This window comes from Coloeus monedula (assembly GCF_965178545.1).
Source record: "Coloeus monedula genome assembly, chromosome: 17".
Lineage (NCBI taxonomy): Eukaryota > Metazoa > Chordata > Aves > Passeriformes > Corvidae > Coloeus > Coloeus monedula.
Window position 1 is genome coordinate 2,402,434 of NC_138797.1, and position 17,011 is coordinate 2,419,444.

The 17,011-nt window shown below is 61.9% G+C and overlaps 1 protein-coding gene across 1 annotated transcript; it reads left to right on the plus strand.

The window, feature by feature from the left end:
* The first annotated feature begins 3,096 nt into the window (after positions 1–3,096).
* SNTA1 (syntrophin alpha 1) lies at positions 3,097–16,692 on the plus strand. Its single transcript, XM_082292791.1, has 8 exons — positions 3,097–3,410; positions 5,724–5,909; positions 12,690–12,888; positions 12,977–13,184; positions 13,253–13,383; positions 15,089–15,285; positions 15,360–15,547; positions 15,820–16,692. The coding sequence occupies exons 1-8, from the start codon at positions 3,146–3,148 to the stop codon at positions 15,910–15,912; spliced, it is 1,467 nt and encodes a 488-aa protein (XP_082148917.1). The 5' UTR covers positions 3,097–3,145; the 3' UTR covers positions 15,913–16,692.
* Positions 16,693–17,011: the final 319 nt, after the last annotated feature.

A 17,011-nucleotide genomic window follows, 5' to 3' on the forward strand; every position in this document is an offset into this window, starting at 1 on the left:
TCTGCTTGGGAGCCACTGAGACCTCTGAGAACGCCCTGGCATGTCCCAGTTTCTCAGGCCACAGCTCTTGCCAGGCCCAGCTGTGCAGAGGAGCCAGCAAATGATTTCTGTCTCTGATTAAACCTGGAGCCAAGCCCCCGGTACTCCAGCAGCGTGTCAGCCCTACGTGTCCCCTCCTGATGGACCCCCTGCTCAGGGTCAGCCTCCCAATTTGGGACCAGGGTCTTAAGGGCACTTTGGACTCCCTGTTTCCATTAGAAGACACCACCTGCAACACTTGCCTGGGGTCTCCATTGCACATAAGCTGTCACAGGAATATCAGTTGCTGAAGAAGGGGAGGCAGGGGGTCCCACAGCCAGGCAGAAGTGGTGGCTGTGGAACGTGCTCTCTGCTGCGGGTCCCTGAGCATCGTCCTCGCTCTACTCACAGGGTGAGGCTGTTTCCCCAAAGGAGGTGAAGTCAAAGTGCTGTGACCTGGATCCAAGGACCATGGTCCTTTCTCCATCCCAGCAGCAGGACAGGGAAAGGCATTGGAACCATCTGGATGGCTTCCGTGCATCCAGGCCATGCTTCTCAGCATCCCTGCCTCGGGGCACAGAGCTGAGAAATGAAAGGGAACAGCACAACCGGTGCCGTTCTGCTGCACTGAGAGCAGTGCTTAGTGTTCCCACTGCTGGTTCAGATGGGAATGGGCCCTTAGAGGCTGGAATTATCAAAAGCAGCTCTTGGGAATGAAAAAAAGCTGGACAAATTGCTGTTTGCAGCTGCCTGGATGGAAAATAAAGTGAGTGCTCCCAGAGGAGGTGGCACAGGGGGAGTGAGCCCTGTCTCTGCTCGAGGACCAAAGGACCATATTGCCCTTGCTGTTCCCAAACCAAGAGGCACTGGCAGCCAGAGAGGGGCTGGACAGGGGATGGGATCACAGGGGAACATCCTTGGGATGCTGTAGGAGTGCTTACCACAGTGAGCAGCACCACACTGCAAAGTGTCATTTAAACCCCGGACATTTCAGCGAAGAGAAAATCAGGAATATGTAAACCGTCTGTTTGGTAAAGGAATAACCTTCAGGGTTTCCTCTGCTGCAACCTCAAGAAATTCCACAGCTGCTGCTGCGTGGGAGGGAGCATTTTTCTCCTCAGCGTGAGGCTGATGCTCAGGGCTGGCTGCAGCCCCTGGCCGGGAAGGGCTGTGCTGAGCAGCGTATGCTGCAGCCCCTCTGCCCCAGGCACCCAGAGCCTCTCTCCATCCCCTTCCCAGCCTGCCAATAATGTTACTGAATTCTTATAAATCCCGTGCTTTCCAGAGGGGTTGAGACCTCAGTAGTGCTATCTCAGAGGCTCCTGGAGCTGCTTGAAGCCCTCTGCAAGGGGCAGAGGGGATGTGCCAAGAGCGAATTGCTACTCCTGGAGGTATTTTCTACTCCTAACTAATGCAGAAAAAATGGGTATCTGCCAAGGAAGTCAAAATATTCCCGCTTTCAAGATCCAGGGTAAGCAAGGAAAAAGCAATGCAGACTCTTCTGAAGGTCTGCAGACACCATCTCCCTCTGCCTGGCTCCTGTTTAACACCCGCTGGGACTGTTGGGAGGTTCCTGCCCTGGTTGTGCCCAGCTCCCACTGCTCCTCCTGTGACAGCCCCGCACAGGAACACCCAGAATGTCCAGGGCCAGACCTGGGACAAGCAACAGAGTACTGGGGGCCTGTGTCCCTCCCCATAGCAGTCCCAGGATGGAGCGGAGAGCACTGGGAAGCACCAGGTCCTCCTGGTGCCCCCTGTCATGCCAGAACAAGGAGCACTGGGGAGTTCTGTCCCTCCTGGTGCCCCATCCCAAGATGGAGAGGGGAGAACCAGGCTCTTCCAGTGTCCCATGGAGCAGTAGGGCCCTGGTGTCCTGGTCTCTCCCCGTGCCCCATCCAGGCCAGAGCAGGGCACTGGAGAGCTGTGTCTCTCCAGCTGCCCCATCCCAGGCTGGAATGTGGAGATCCAAAGAGCACTGGGGCCTCCAGGTGTCTGTCCTAGGATACAGTGGAGAGCCCTGTGTGCCCCATCCCACACTGGAATGGGAAGCACCGGGGAGCACTGGATCCCTCCTGCTGCCCCATCCCAGGATGGAGAGGGGAGTCCTGGGGAGTCGTGTCCCTCATGGGCAGGAATGGGGAGCATTGGAGAGCACCGTGTCCCTCCTGCTGTCCCCCCATCGGGGCTGGAGACAGGAGCACCGGGGAGCACTGGGGAGCACCGTGTCCTCCCGCTGCCTATCCCAGCACGGAGTGGGGAGCACCGGGGAGTTCTGCTCTTCCCTGTGCTCCATTCTGTGTTGGGGAGCACCGGGAGCCGTGTCCAGGATCGGTGCGGGGAGCACTGGGGAGTACTAGGGAGCATCCCGGCGCACCGTCCAGGGAGGGAATGGGGTGGGGCCGGGGTCCCGGTCTCTCCCGGTGGGCGGTGCGCGGGGCGGTGAGTGGCGGGGCGGGACGGTGCGCGGAGCGGTGCGGGGCGCTGAGAGGCGGTGCGAGGTGGTGCGGAACGGTGCGGGGCGCGGAGAGGCGGTGCCGGGTGTGAAGAGGCGGTGCGCGGCACTGCGTGGGCGGTGCGGGGACAGGCGGTGCTCCGTGCGGGGCGGTGCGGTGCGAGGCGGTGCGGGACGGGGGCAGGCGGTGCGCGGGGCGGTGCGGGGCGGTGCGAGGCGGTGCGGGGCGGTGCGGGGCGGTGCGGGACGGGGGCAGGCGGTGCGCGGGGCGGTGCGGGGCGGTGCGGGGGGGGGCAGGCGGCGCGGGGCGGTGCGGGGCGGTGCGGGACGGGGGCAGGCGGTGCGCGGGGCGGTGCGGGGCGGTGCGGGACGGGGGCAGGCGGTGCGCGGGGCGGTGCGGGGCGGTGCGGGACGGGGGCAGGCGGTGCGGGGCGGTGCGGGGCGGTGCGGGACGGGGGCAGGCGGTGCGCGGGGCGGTGCGGGGCGGTGCGGGACGGGGGCAGGCGGTGCGCGGGGCGGTGCGGGGCGGTGCGGGGCGGTGCGGGGCGGTGCGGGGCGGTGCGGGGCGGTGCGGGGCGGTGCGGGGCGGTGCGGGACGGGGGCAGGCGGTGCGCGGGGCGGTGCGCGGAGCGCTGAGGGGCGGCGCGGGGCGGTGTGGGACCGGAGCGCGCGAAGATGGCGGCGGGCAGGCGCGCCCCGCGCACCGGGCTGCTGGAGCTGCGCGGCCCCGGCGGGCAGTGGCTCCGCGTCCTGCTCACCCTGGCCGAGGACGTGCTGGGGGTCAGCCCGGCAGACGGCCCCGGGCCCGGCCCCGAGGCCCCGGCGGCGCAGCTGAACGGCGGCGAGCCGGGCTCCGCCGCGCCCGAGGCGCTCGCCAACATCAGGCGCACCGTGCGCGTAGTCAAGCAGGACGTGGGGGGGCTCGGCATCAGCATCAAAGGTGAGGCCGGGCCGCGGGGGTCCCGGGGCGGCGGGGGGAGAGGGGCACCGGCACCGGGACCTGTTGCTGCCGCCGTCCCCGCGGCTCGCTCGGAGCGAACCCGGCGGGGAGCGGGGCTGGGGTGGGGATCCTCACACCCCCCAGCCCCAGCGCAGGACGTGGAGGGGGACACGTGGCAGTGACGGGACCCGAAACATTGCCGGCCCATGGAAAGAGCCATGATTCGGGGTGCGGAGTGACCGGCCAGTCCCTGTCCGCCGTGCCCCGGCCGGAGTGAGGGACACACAGCGTTTGGGAGCCGGAGGGGGCTCCCAGTGACCCCCGCACCCACGGTTAGGCTGCTGTCCCGTGAGGCAGGTGGGGTGCAGGGGGGCACCCAGTTACACGGAAGTTGCCCTTTTGCAGCCAAAGGGAGGGCTGGGCCGGCGTGTCCTTGTCCCACCGTGTTCCTGAGCCGGGAAATGCCCCTTTAAAACTATCAGCGAAACGAAGGGAGAGATGTGAAGCCCTTGGAGCTCTGCGGGCGCTGGGTGGGGTGTTGAAGCAGCGCACTGGGGCGTGGAGATGCGTGCTCCCGGGAAGCGGAGCAGCGGGAAGCCTCGCTGCTATAATGCCTGCTTGCCCTCCCAAGCTGCCCTGCTCCTTGGGGAGACTCGCCTGAACTTCAGGCTGGAAACTTCTTGGGGCAGGGATGGCGTTCCTGCCTTTCTGCCTGCCTTTGGTTTTCACGCGGCTCCGAGCGTGCTGGAAACTGTGAAAGCAGGATGAAAAGGGCAGCGGAGGCGCAGGGACAGGGCTGTCACGAAGCGTGGCTGTGAGAGGCAGCGGGCTCGGCAGCCCCGGGGGGAGTGACAGGGCAGCTCTCGACTCCTGACGTGGCTTCTCCTCCCAGCTCAGAGGGGACACAGACGCAGCCTCCGGCTCCCTCTGGAAGTGGGGAGGTTTTGCAATGCGAATGTGCGGGTGCTGGAACTGGATCGACACTGCTGGCCGTGTCTGCGGGGTGCCCCAGCCTGCCAGCCCTTTTTTAGCGAAGTACAAACCCCCCCTCGTAACCACTCCTTACTGCCAAGTTATTGCTTGCTCTGTGGCTCTCCCAGGAAAGGAGAAACTTCCCTTGGTTCATTTAAAACTTTATTTTTGCAGTGACGTGTGTGGAAAAGAAGTAGTTGCCATCAAAACTGGGCAGTGGAAGTTGTTGTGGAGGGTGGGGCAACCTTGGTAGGGCAGGACATCACTCCTCACCGGGCTGCTGGCATGCCACTGTTCATGTGCCAGCCGTGTTTCACGCAGGGACACTGGGTGCCACCCGGTGGGTGGATGTCCTGCCACGGGACACGGCAAGGGGCTGGCAGGGCAGCGGGGAGCCGAGAGGGAGCCGGGCTGGCGCAGGTTCTCAGCCCTGGCAGGGCTCTCGGCGCTGGCAGCCGGGAGAGGAGCCGCTGCCGCAAGGACGGAGCAGCCCCCGCCTGGGCCTCTGACAGCTGATAACCGGAGCCCTCGCAGGGCTTGGCAGGCGGCTGAGCGAGGAAATGCCTGTGGCACTGGCTGGGAGCAGCCCGGGGTGGGCAGTGACAACAGGCTGGGCTCAGCATCTCCCTCTGGGATGAGGATCATCTCTTGGAGACTCCTCGGGACAGGCTGTCCTGGGGCGCAGGGCACGTCGGGCGCTGCTGATCCCCGGCTACCGTGGGCAGTGGCTGCTGCATCCCTGCGCCCTGGCACGGAGGCAGCTCGGATCTCCCTGCGGGTTCAAAAGTCAATGTGCAAATTGATCTCCTGAAGCCGTCGGGAGTTTGAATAGCATTCTTTTAGTGGGAACAGTGGGGAGCAGGGCTGCTGTGTGGGGAGGAACACACAGCCAGGTTGGTTCAGCTCTCCCTGGCTCTTTGGCCTCTCCAAAAACGTTCAGCTGTCTTATCTGTTGAGATCATGAAGTCCTTGGAGCCAGGATAGTTGCTCAGCACACATGATTAATAATGCCAATAAAGACACACTTTCCTGCCAAAACTGATGGGGAGATGGCCAGTTTATGTGTTCGCTCTGTGAATAATCTGTGACCAATCTGAGTGGTTTTGGAGCAATCACTTCATCAGCTGTAAAGCCTCATGGTACTTTGGCTGGTGTGGTTGGTGCAGGTGTCCTGTGGGTATCTGGGGGAGTGGGCAGTGGGCTGACCTGGCACAGTGCATTGAGTGCCAGCAGAAAGGCTCAGCCTTGCTGGGACCATCTGGAACTGGAGCATCCCCCTCCCCACCCACTCCTCTGAGCGCTCCAACAGCCACAACTGCTCCCTGTCTCTTCTGTTTCAAGGTGGACGAGAGAATAAAATGCCCATCTTGATCTCCAAGATCTTTAAGGGGCTGGCAGCGGATCAGACCGAGGCGCTGTACGTGGGGGATGCCATCCTCGCCGTCAATGGCACTGACCTGTCCGAGGCCACACACGATGAGGCTGTGCAGGCCTTGAAGAAGACGGGCAAGGAAGTGATCTTGGAAGGTAGGAGACAAGGATGTGATGGGGGAGAAGGGTCCTCCTGTACTGGGGTGACACAGGGGTGGGATATCATCTGCACCTGCATTTGCATACTCTTTCAAATGGAAAACAACATGTGCAGAGTAATTTGTCTGCTCATCCGGAGAGCTGGAGGTAACTGCTGGGATTTCCCTGTCTCCCTCCCAAGAGGGAGGGATGTGTGTGCCAGTGCTCCATGCCCAGAGGCTCCATCTCCCCGCTGTGGGTCCCCGAGCAGGCAGCAGTGGGAGGTGTGGGACAAGTTTCTGGGATTTGGGATTCTTTCATTGCTCAGCATCACCCCCACGTCTGCAGTTCCTGGGGCAAGAGAAAACATTTTCTGCTTTTCCCATGGTTTTAATTTAAACCCACATCCTTGGCTGTTGTAGGTTTATGCCAGCAGGGAGCGGGTGCACTGGCCCCCCCCCACTCCTGCTGAGCACCTTGGGGTTTGCTGGTGGGCTTTGGGCAGGTGGAGGGTGAGGCAGGACCTGCTCAGGAGCTACCCACCCAGGGGATGCTGCCCACCCAGGGATGCAGCTGAAGGAGCTGCCCAGCCACGCGATCCCTGGAACCTGAGGCTACAAACATTCCAGGGATGCAGCCTTCACCACCCTGGAGCAGACTGTTCCCTGGGAACAGGGTCCCTCGGTACCAGGCAGATGGTTTCAGGTGTCTCCCAGCCCTGAGGGGGCTGGCACACTGCAGGAGCCCCTCAAGCCCTATGTGAGGACTGGGTGAGGATTGATGGATTGGGACCATGGGAGCCCTGAGGGAGAGACCCCATTCTTCTCTGACTACCCTTCACATCACATCTGTCCATGTTTGCCCACCCTCTGCCAGCTCGGCCAGGCTGGGATGAGCATCCCAGATCTGTCCCTCAGGAAAGGAGCCTTCCCCTCCCCTCACTTCTAACCAACTCCTGGGGTCACCCTGCTTAACAGAGGGGGTCTCGGCACCAGAGACCCTTCCCAGATCCCAAAGGGAGGTTTGGTTTGGGGGCAGTGCTCAGGGCTGTCCCTGGACAAAGCAGAGTTCTGTGTGCTGTGCTGCCAGTGACCACTGTGGCCCCAGCTTTCCTGCGCCTTCCCCAGATTGTCTCAGCTCCAGATTTTCATTTTTAGCTTTGCTCAGCCCTTTCTGCTGTGGGTTCCTCCTCTCCTGGGAGTCTCAGGACCACGGTTAAGCTGGAGGAATGTGCTGCTCTGCACAGCTGCAGGGAGCAGATAGGGTTGGTGGTGGGGTGGTTTTGTTGTTTTTTTCTGACCAAAGAGAAATACAAGATCTTCTTTCTTTGTGAGTCTGCGAAATTCCTGCCTGGAGCCGCTGCTCTCGGACCACCCTCCCTCTGTTATTTTCTGTTCATCCTTTGGTGTGGGTTTCCTTTCTGCCAGAGGTCCTGCCAGAGGTGGAGAGGAGCTGCCCTTTCTGGAGAGAACAATTTCTCTCCCTGGACCTCTCCTCCTCCTCCATCGTCTAGGAGCCAGATCACCCTCCTGGGAGGCAGCTGCAGGCAGGGCCTTTGCTGTAGCTTGCTGAGCTCAGGTATGACCTGCTGGGCTTCTTAATTAATTAAAACTCCCAGCAGGTACTCTTGGGAGGAGAGCGAGGCTGGGCTGGCTCCCACTACAGCACTCTGGAGCTCTGGGATGAGTTTGTATCTGATGTCCAGCCGGAGCAGGGAAGTGATCTCTGCTGCTCATCTGATCACTGATTTCACTGATAAATGTGGTACATCTCCATCCCCTCGGTTTTTGTGTTTGCTGGCACAGTGCAGCTCTGCCAAGGGGGATGGTGGGGCTGGCACTGTGCCGTGGTCAGGCTGTCACTGCCCTCTGGAGGTGGTGGCCCTGCCTCTGGACAGAGTGTCCCCTGCCTTGTATGTGCCACCCCTGTGGCTCTCCAGGAGCTGGTTGGCCAAACACCCTGCCCCAGGGAGGGGTGGCAGGGCTGCAGGGCAGGGGGTGGCCTTGGAGTGCTTGAAGGGTGTTAAACAAGGGGTTCCCTGCTGTCTTCTCCTGCTTGGAGAAGGCAGAACTTAAAAAAGAGCACCTTAACATTACTTAGACACTTTCTGGTCCCCGCATGGTGCCAGGTGTGACTCCAGCTTTCCTTATGGTGCTCTTAAGTGCTAAAACAGAGTATTTGGCGCAGCCAGTGTCTGTTTGCTGCCTTGCCCTTCCTGGCTGCAGTCATTCCTGGGATTAGGAGTTTTTAGGATGGTTTGCAGGTGGCATTGCAGCAGGCAACGAAACTGGGAGAGCTGGCACCTCCTCACAGGGCAGTGAGCTGGGCTGAGATTCCCCGAAGTGGCGGAGCTGGGAGGTGATGTGTTTTAATGTGGGTATCAGCAGTGGCTCCACGTGCCAGATTTCACCCTGAGCTGCTCAGCTTGGCTTCAGGCTCCTGGGTGTCATTGCTGCCCAGGCGTGAGGACATGCAGATACCTCTCCATGTGTCCTGCCAAGATTTTTTTTTGGATGTGCCAAACTACTCTCTTGGTATTTGCAGGAGGAGTTGGACTGTATTTATATTACATTGTTATTTTGGGGAGAGTTGCTCTCCCTTGCCTTATTTTTCCCTTGTTTTTTTCCCTTATTTTCATTGCTTGGAATCCAGAGACTCTCCATGGCAGGGGAAAGGCTGATAAACATCCTTCCAGCTGCCCCAGGAAGGGTTCTGGGGACAAGAGTGGTTTACCTGGTGAGGCCTCTGTGCTGTGTTGTCATGGGGGCAGAACTGGGAGCAGTGAGGAGGAGGAGTGGGGGCAGCTGTGGGCATCTCACATCCATGATTTATTTGCCACAGGGATGCTTTTGGGGCTGTTCTCTGCTCTTTAGGGCTTGCTTGGCCAAGTAATAGCTTGGAAGCTCAAAATTCAGAAAAATGGGTGCTGGGGGGGGAGGGGGGGGCTGGGGATTCTCCAGAGTGCTGGTTGCCATAACTGTGGGAAGGAAGGTGTTGGATCTGCCCCAGGGATGATGCCACGAGGTGATGGGGCACATCTACCACCTCCACACCATGCTGCTCTGAGGCTTTGCTTTCCCTGGGGAGTTTCCTGGGTTTGTTTCTCCTCCTGTGGAAGCACGGAGGGCTGTCCCATGATCTCCCTGCTGGTGGTGCAGCACAGGGGAATGTTTAATAAAGAGCTGGGGCATGGAATGTGGCACTGAGTGCTGGGACAGGAGGGACAGCAGTGGCACCTCACCCTGCAGCACCGCATGGCATCTTCCTCCCTGGGGTGGAAGGACTTGAGCTGAAGCAGCTGGGACAGGAGCTGTCGTGTTCATGATTGGAGCCAGGAGCAGGGCATGGTCCTGGGGTGGGGTGCTGGGGATCTGTGTCGATGTTTTTGGAAGCACATGAGAGCATCGGGTTGGAGCTTGCAGGTCATTTCAGGGTGTCTCTTTGGGATGTGTGTTTGCTGAGCCCCCCAGTTTAACATGCCAATTTTGCATCATTAATCCTGAAGCAGAGAGGGACCAGCTGGAGGTGGGATTAGCATCTCTGTGGGGCCAGCACTGGATCTCCAGGAACTCTCTGGAAGATTTCCTGATGTGATGGCCTTGCTGAGCTGTGTAGGTGCTGCTGGGAAGATTTTGGCAGGAGAAACAGCAGCACCATCCTACTCCTGACCAGCAATGCAGTCTGGAACTCTTCTTTGAATCCATGCTGTGACCTCCTGGCTGAAGCAGAGTGTGCTGGTGACCCAAGCAGCAGGAGGGTGTTCTTGAACCTGCTCTGGGTGTCCATGTGTCTGTTTTGCTGCCTGTAGGAAGCATTGTGGCTCCTCAGTGAAACTCTGTGGGGTCAGGCTTGGCTCTGAGCAGTGCTGAGCCATGGGGATGTGTGGGGCAGGTTGTACTGACTCAGGATCCAGGGTGCCCAAAGTGGTTTGTTTGTGCTTGTTCTCCATCCTTGTGAGAGATGGGCAGATGGAGAGAGAGAATTTCTACCCAAGAAGTAAAACCAAGGAATTTTGGTGGTTCTGCCCCTTTCTGGCATGCTGGGGAGAAAAAAACTGGCTGCAACACAGAGGCAGACCCAGGGCCTTTGGTTAAACGTGTCCCTCGTGCAGCTCCCTCCAGGGTTCAGGGGCACATGGCATACTCCAGCGATTGGGATCCCCTGTGCCACCACCCACCCCCTGCCGAGGTACCGCTCTGGCAGAGACTTTTGCTGTTTCCCAAAACCCTGGAATAAAGTTTTCCTTAGTGCAAAGCCCTGAGCAGTTAAAGGTCCTATTTGTCCCCTGTCCTCTGTCCTGGAGAGGATCAGTGGGACGGGCTCTTTCCCTGGAGAGCCCACATGGCTTTGGGGGCCAGCAGCTTTGGATTAGCCCAGGAGCCACCAAGGGCTGCGTGCCTGCTGTAGGTGACTTTAGGTCAACAGCAGCCAGGCTGTGTTACTGCCCAGTGGTTTTTGGAGGGTGCAGGCTGCCAGGGAGCAGGCAGCAGCCCCAGCACTACAAGGTGCTAGTTAGGAAGAGAAAACAATATGGGAATTACAGTTAACCACTAGCAGAGGTGATGCATGATATGGTCTGAGTTGTTTGCTTTAATGAGATGGAGGTAATTAATGAATCCATTCAATACCAACTTCAGTGAAGAGACTGGCAGAAGTATAAGTCAGCCCGCTGTGAAGCCAGTGCTGGGGTCACTGGAAGGGACAGCAGCTCCCCTGGCACGGTGGCCTGGCCTTGGCAGGGGACCATCGCAGCCTCCAGCACCTCCCAGCTTCCTGTGCTGGCTCAGGAGCCCCTGTGCTTCGTGACCAGCCTGAAATCCTCCTTAAAGCCACGTACCCGAGACACACGCGCTGCCTGTTGCCTAATTCTCTGTGCCCTGTCCCAGACTGGGCACTGCTCCTGTTCTCCACGGCTCCCTCGGGACGTGACCCCGCCACCGCCCAGCTAACGCCGGTGACGTCCCCCGCGTGCCCGGGGAGCCAGGGGCTGCCGCAGGGACGCCGCTCGGGTTTCAGCAGCTCAATGGCATCTTTCTGAACTCCAATTAGTTCCCAGGCACCAGGATAATGGCAGGTCCCCGCTGCCAAGATTAATGGCTCGGGCCAGATCCAGCGCGGCTCGGATGCCTGCGGGAACGTGGCTATTTTTGTAACGGGAGGCGCAGCGCACGAGGCTGGTGGCCCCCCGCCGCCGCCTTGGCCCCGGGGCTACCGCGGGGTGACCCGGCCCACGTGGCACAGCACCGTGGCCATTTATAACCGTGTCCCGCGGGGCACCCACGGGGCTCTGGCTTCCCGCAGCTCCTGCTGGGCCGTGAGGGCTCAGAGGTTTTAGGGAGCTCACTGGGATAGGAATGAAGGGGGAGAGCACAGAAGGGACCCATCAGGATCATCCAGTCCAACTCCTGGCCCTGCACAGGACACCCCAGCAATCCCACCCTGTGTCTGAGAGCATTGTCCAAACACTCCTGGAGCTCTGGCAGCCTTGGGGCTGTGACCACTGGGGGAGACGGGTGGGAGATGGGTAGTGGTGGCCAGGTGAAGTTTGGGAGTGGGTGGTTCTGCGTGCAGACCATTTCCTGGTGGGAAAGGGGCTCCTTTCTGGCAGCATATCAGGCTGCTGTGGCTTGGCTGCAGTGATGGCGCTGGGCCCATCCAGCCACCTACAAGTGTTGGCTGCAAAGCTAAGCTTGTGTCCCCCATCCTGCCACCCACTCTGCTGGCTTGGACCTGGAGTGGAACCAGCCAGGATGGTTGGGGACGTGGCTTGCAGGCACGTGTCTATCCCGTGGTGTTTTCCTAAGGGCCTCCAAAGGGAAACCCTTCCCTGGAGTCAGTAGCTGGTCCCATGCTGCCCCAGGGCAGGACCAGGACTGGCACCCTGCCTGCCTGGAGTTTTTTAGCCAGCATTGCCAAACTCATTTTCAGGATGTGGCTGTGGGGCCCCATCAATTTGTGGTGCCTTTCATGTCCCTCTTCCCCCAAACCTCTGGAGCCAGCTGCCGTCCCAGCGTGGCTCTGAGGGCTGTGGCTCTGGAGCCAGGCTCACTGGGCACTGATTTCTTGTCCCTGGTTTGAGGCTCATGGGGAAGGGCTGCGTGAGCAGAGAGCACGCTCTCCAAGGCTTTTCCTGGGGCCATGCCAGGGTATTTGAGAGCTGTTCCTCAGCTGGCAGTGGGACTGGCTGTACCAGCACAATTTGGACTGTATAATTTTGGCCTGGGACTCTTTCCCATTCCCCACCCCTGGCTGTGTGTGCTGCCCCAGGGAAGTGCTTAGGCCTGGATCTGTGAACTGATCTGGGTTAAAGGGAAGGAAAAAGGGGGAAAAGGCCGTTCTTATCCCTCTTGGGGAGCTCTCCAGGCTGGGATGGTGGGCCTGAGGTACTGGGAGGGTCCAAGGTGTCATGTGAGGGTGGGGAGGCCCTGGCACAGGGTGTGCAGAGAAGCTGTGGCTGCCCCTGGTTCCCTGGCAGTGTCCAAGGCCAGGTTGGACAGGGCTTGGAGCAGCCTGGGCTAGTGAAAGGTGTTCCTGCGCATGGAATGAGGGGGTTGGAATGGGATGATCTTTAAGGTCCCTTCCAACCCAAACCGTTCTCTGATTCTGTGTCACTCCCTGTGTGACCTCACCCACCAGTGCCATCCCTGCACCCACAGGGGCAGGGGGCCCACAGCACCCAGGGGTGGCAGCTCTGGGGAGCAGAGGGGTCACCAGCTCTGATGCAGGGGCTTTCAGCAGGGTAGGATGAGGCCACCCTGGCCTGTGCCATGTCCTCAGCGGGCGCTGCCTCTCTTCCAGTGAAGTACATGAAGGAGATCTCACCCTACTTCAAGAACTCCTCGGCGGGGCCGACGGTGAGCTGGGACCCCTCTCCTGCTGCCCAGCAGAAGCGATCATCCCCCGTGCTGCCCCCTCGGGAGCTCCGGGAGAGCCGGAGTGTCCCTCTGAAGATGTGCTACGTGTCCCGCAAGTGCCTCCCCACCGACCCGGAGCACAGGTCAGCGCGTGGCGCTGGGGCCGGCGATGCCACCGTGTCCCGGGGAGCCGAGGGTGGGCAGGGACTCATCGGGGCCGTGTCCCTGCAGGTACCTAGAGGTGTGCTCGGCAGATGGACGCGTTGCTCTCTTCCTGCGGGCCAAGGACGAGGCCACGGCACAGTCGTGGCTCGGCGCCATCCAGGCCAACGCGGCCGCGCTGCTGCCGCGGGTGAAGGAGGAGCTGCGGGCACAGCTGGCGGGGGCTGGCACGGTGGCCGGACGGGATGTCAAGCACGTGGGCTGGCTGACCGAGCAGGTACCCCCAGGCCCTCTGCCACCCCGTGCCACCCTGCTGCCGGTGGCCCTGACCCAGTCCCTTTGCAGCTCCCCAGCGCCGGCACCAGGAACCTCCTGGCCGTGCTCACGGAGAAGGAGCTGCTGTTGTACGGGAGCCTGCCGCAGAGCCGCGACGCCCTGGGCAAGCCCACGCACAGCTACCCCCTCATCGCCACCAGGTAGGGGCCACCAGCTCAAGGATAGGGTGGTGGCAGTCCCTGGGAGCAGTGGTAGGGTCTGGGAGTCAGGGCAGAACCCAGAGGTGGTGTCAGACCCCCAAAGTGGTGACAGTGACCAGGGATGGTGGCAGGAGCTGGGGGTCAGGGCATAGCCCTAGGGGCGGTGGCAACCCCCGAGGTGGTGGCAGTGACGGGGGATGGTGTCAAGGGCTGGGGGCCAGGACGGACCTGCAGGGTGGTGGCAGGGGCTGGCGGTGGTGGCAGAAGCGTTTGAGGTGATGGTAGAGTCCAGGGGTGGTGTCAGAGCGGTGGGGATGGTGACAGTGTCCAAGAGTTGGTGGCAGAGTCCCGGGCATAGTGCGGGGATTTAGGGCGCGGGCATGGTGACAGTGTCCCGGGGTGATGTTAGGGCAGTGGGGACAGTGGTGCTGAGTCCCGGGGATGGGGCGGGGGTTTGGGGCGGCTGTCGGGGCGGGTTTTCAGGGAGGGACTCGGGGCAGGGCTCGGGGCGGGGTTGGGGCGGGGGCGGCTCCAGGGCCGGGTCCGGCGCGGGCGCTGAGGGGCCTCATCCGCGGGGCTGCAGCGCCCCCTGGCGGCCCCGCCGCGCGGCCACCGCGGAGCGGAGCGGGGTGAGGCGCTGGGGCCGGGCGGGACGCGGGGCCGTGCTGGGGCAGTGCTGGGGCTGTGCGGGATGCGGGGCGGTGCTGGGGCCGTGCTGGAGCGGTGCTGAGGCCGTGCTGGGGCTGTTCTGGGGCCGTGCGGGATGCAGGGCGGTGCTGGGGCGGTGCGGGGGCCGTGCTGGGGCTGTTCTGGGGCCGTGCGGGATGCGGGGCAGTGCTGGGGCCGTGCTGGGGCCGTGCGGGACGCGGGGCAGTGCTGGGGCCGTGCTGGGGCCGTGCTGGGGCTGTTCTGGGGCCGTGCGGGATGCGGGGCAGTGCGGAGGCCGTGCTGGGGCCGTGCGGGATGCGGGGCGGTGCTGGGGCCGTGCGGGGGCCGTGCTGGGGCTGTTCTGGGGCGGTGCTGGGGCCGTGCGGGGGCCGTGCTGGGGCCGTGCGGGACGCGGGGCAGTGCTGTGGCAGTGCTGGGGCTGTGCTGTAGTGTGTGTGAGGAGCGACGCTGAGGTGCGGTGCTGAGAAGCCGTGCGAGGTGCTGGGATGTTGCGCTGTGCGGTGCTGGGGCGGTGCAGGGAAACGGGGCGATGCTGTGTTGGTGCTGGGATATTGCGGCGCAGGGATGCAGCGCACGGGCGGTCCAGCACTGGGGTGGTGCGGGGTGCGGTGCAGGGTACGGTGCCGGGGCTGTGCGGTGCTGGGACGGTGCTGTGGCGGTGCCGGGGCAGTGCGGGGTGCGGTTCTGGGGTTGTGCTGGGACGGCGTGGGGTGCACTGAGGGGGGGGGTGCTGGGGCGGTGTCGGGGCAGTGCTGGGGCGATGTCGGGGCGGTGCGGGGTGCGGTGCTGGGGCGGTGTCGGGGCGGTGTCGGGGCAGTGCGGGGTGCGGTGCTGGGGCGATGTCGGGGCGATGTCGGGGCGGTGTCGGGGCAGTGCGGGGCGCGATGCCGGGGCGATGTCGGGGCGGTGCGGGGCGCGGTGCTGGGGCGATGTCGGGGCGGTGTGGGGTGCGGTGCTGGTGTGGTGCTGGGGTGCGGTGCTGGGGCGGTGCGGGGTGCGGTGCGGGGCGCGCTGCTGAGCGCTGGCCGTGCCGCAGGCTGGTGCACTCAGGGCCGGCCAAGGGCTCGGCGCTGTACGAGGCCGAGCGCTCCTTCGCGCTGCGCGCCGGCGGCCGCCTGGGCGTGCAGACCCATCTCTTCAGCCTGGAGAGCCCCCGAGAGCTCGCCCTGTGGACGCGGCTGCTGGTGGACGGCACCCACGGCGCCGCCGAGCTGGCCCAGGAGGTCTCGGCAGGTCAGCGGGGGCCCGGGGGGCCCGGGTGGTGTGGTGGGACTCCCGCCTCACCCCTGTCCTGTCCCTGTCCCCAGCCTGCACGTGGAAGGGGCAGGACTGCACCCTGACCGTCCACATCGACAAGGGGTTCACCATCTCCACCAGCGAGCCCGGGCTCAGCAGGACCATCCTGCTCCAGCAGCCTTTCGAGAAGCTGCAGATGTCCTCGGATGACGGCACCAAGATGCTGTACCTGGACTTTGGTGGCCCGGAGGGAGAGATCGTGAGTTGGCTTTGCTTTCAGCAACCTCACCCACCAGTCCTGGGGGAAGAGGGGGAGCAGAGCACCCACCCTGCTCACAGCACCCATCCTGTCTGGCATGGGGGGTGACACATGGCCCCATCTGCCTGCCTCAGCCAGGGTGTGCAGCTCTTTCCAGGGCCCCAGTAAAGCTGTGGTGGGTTTGGGGAGCTCTGGGTGGTCCCTGGCTGAAAGCTGGCTGCTGCAGGAACAGCCCTTCCCATTGCAAACATGCCTCCTTTCCTTTTTTACAGCAATTGGACCTTCACTCCTGCCCCAAGACCATCGTCTTCATCATCCACTCCTTCCTGTCAGCCAAGGTGACCCGGCTGGGGCTGCTGGCGTGACGAGGGAGCGCAGCGCCGGCTGGAGCAGCCCAAGCCCCCGGCCCATCTATGCACCTCCCTCCTGGCCAAACCCAGCCCCGAGCCATCCCAAGGAGACTGCAGCCCCCATGGGATCACACCACCCCCACCAAGGAAAAGCACCATCCAGCCAGGAGAAACCCCTCCCGGGGGCGTTTGGGGGCAGCGGTGGGGTGAAACCCCTCTTGGATGGCAGCACTGGGACTTCTCCGGTGCCTTTTTCCCCTCCTTCCTCGATGGCTGGAGAAGCCTGTTGGGAGCCCACGAGTGGACACGTGGCCATCACCCCAGTGCCTTGAGAGATGATATTTTCTGTACAAAGAACCCGTTTGTATCCATGTTTTATATTTATACTGCCTGCTTCAAAACGCTGATGTGGCAGCTCTTCCCCACCTGGCCTGGACCCCTCGGAGAGTCCCCAGGTCTTTCAGCACAAGGACCTGTGTCTGTTTTCCAGACAGGCAACCCAAGGGCTGGAGGCCAAAGCCAGCTCTAAAGTGCTAAAGGGACAGGAACTGCGAGATCAGCTGTATTTGCCAAATTTTTCCATATTGTGTGGAATGCTAGGAACCACTTTTCTCTGTTGGAGTTGGACAGTTCGTTTGTTTTTGTGCACTCTGGGGTCACTTTATTTCTCAGTTTGCGGGGGAGGGTTGTCAGGTGGCTGCTGCGGAATGACTTCTTTTATGAACCAAAAGATTCTGCATGGAAATGGCCTTTTTTGGGGGGGGGTTAAATAAACTTTGCAGATCACAACCAGCAGCAGCCAAGATCTGTCTCTTGGTTTCACTTGGAAAAGTAGAAAATCAGTTTGTGGGTGGTGCCTGGGCTGAGTCTTGGGTGTTTTCCACCAGGGGAAGGAAGGGATTTGCCTGGAGGCTGCTGTGAGCTGGTGGTGCTGGGGACACTGCAGGGGGATTCAGGTGGGGACAGAAAGTCTTTTAAGGTGCCCAACGCTGTGCTGGGAGTGGCAGAGAGGGACATACTTGATGCCAGTGCCAGCTTTGGTGATAACAGATGGGTTTGGATTCCCCACACTTCCAGGTGCCCGATGGAAGGAGGGCATTGTTTCCAAACTCAA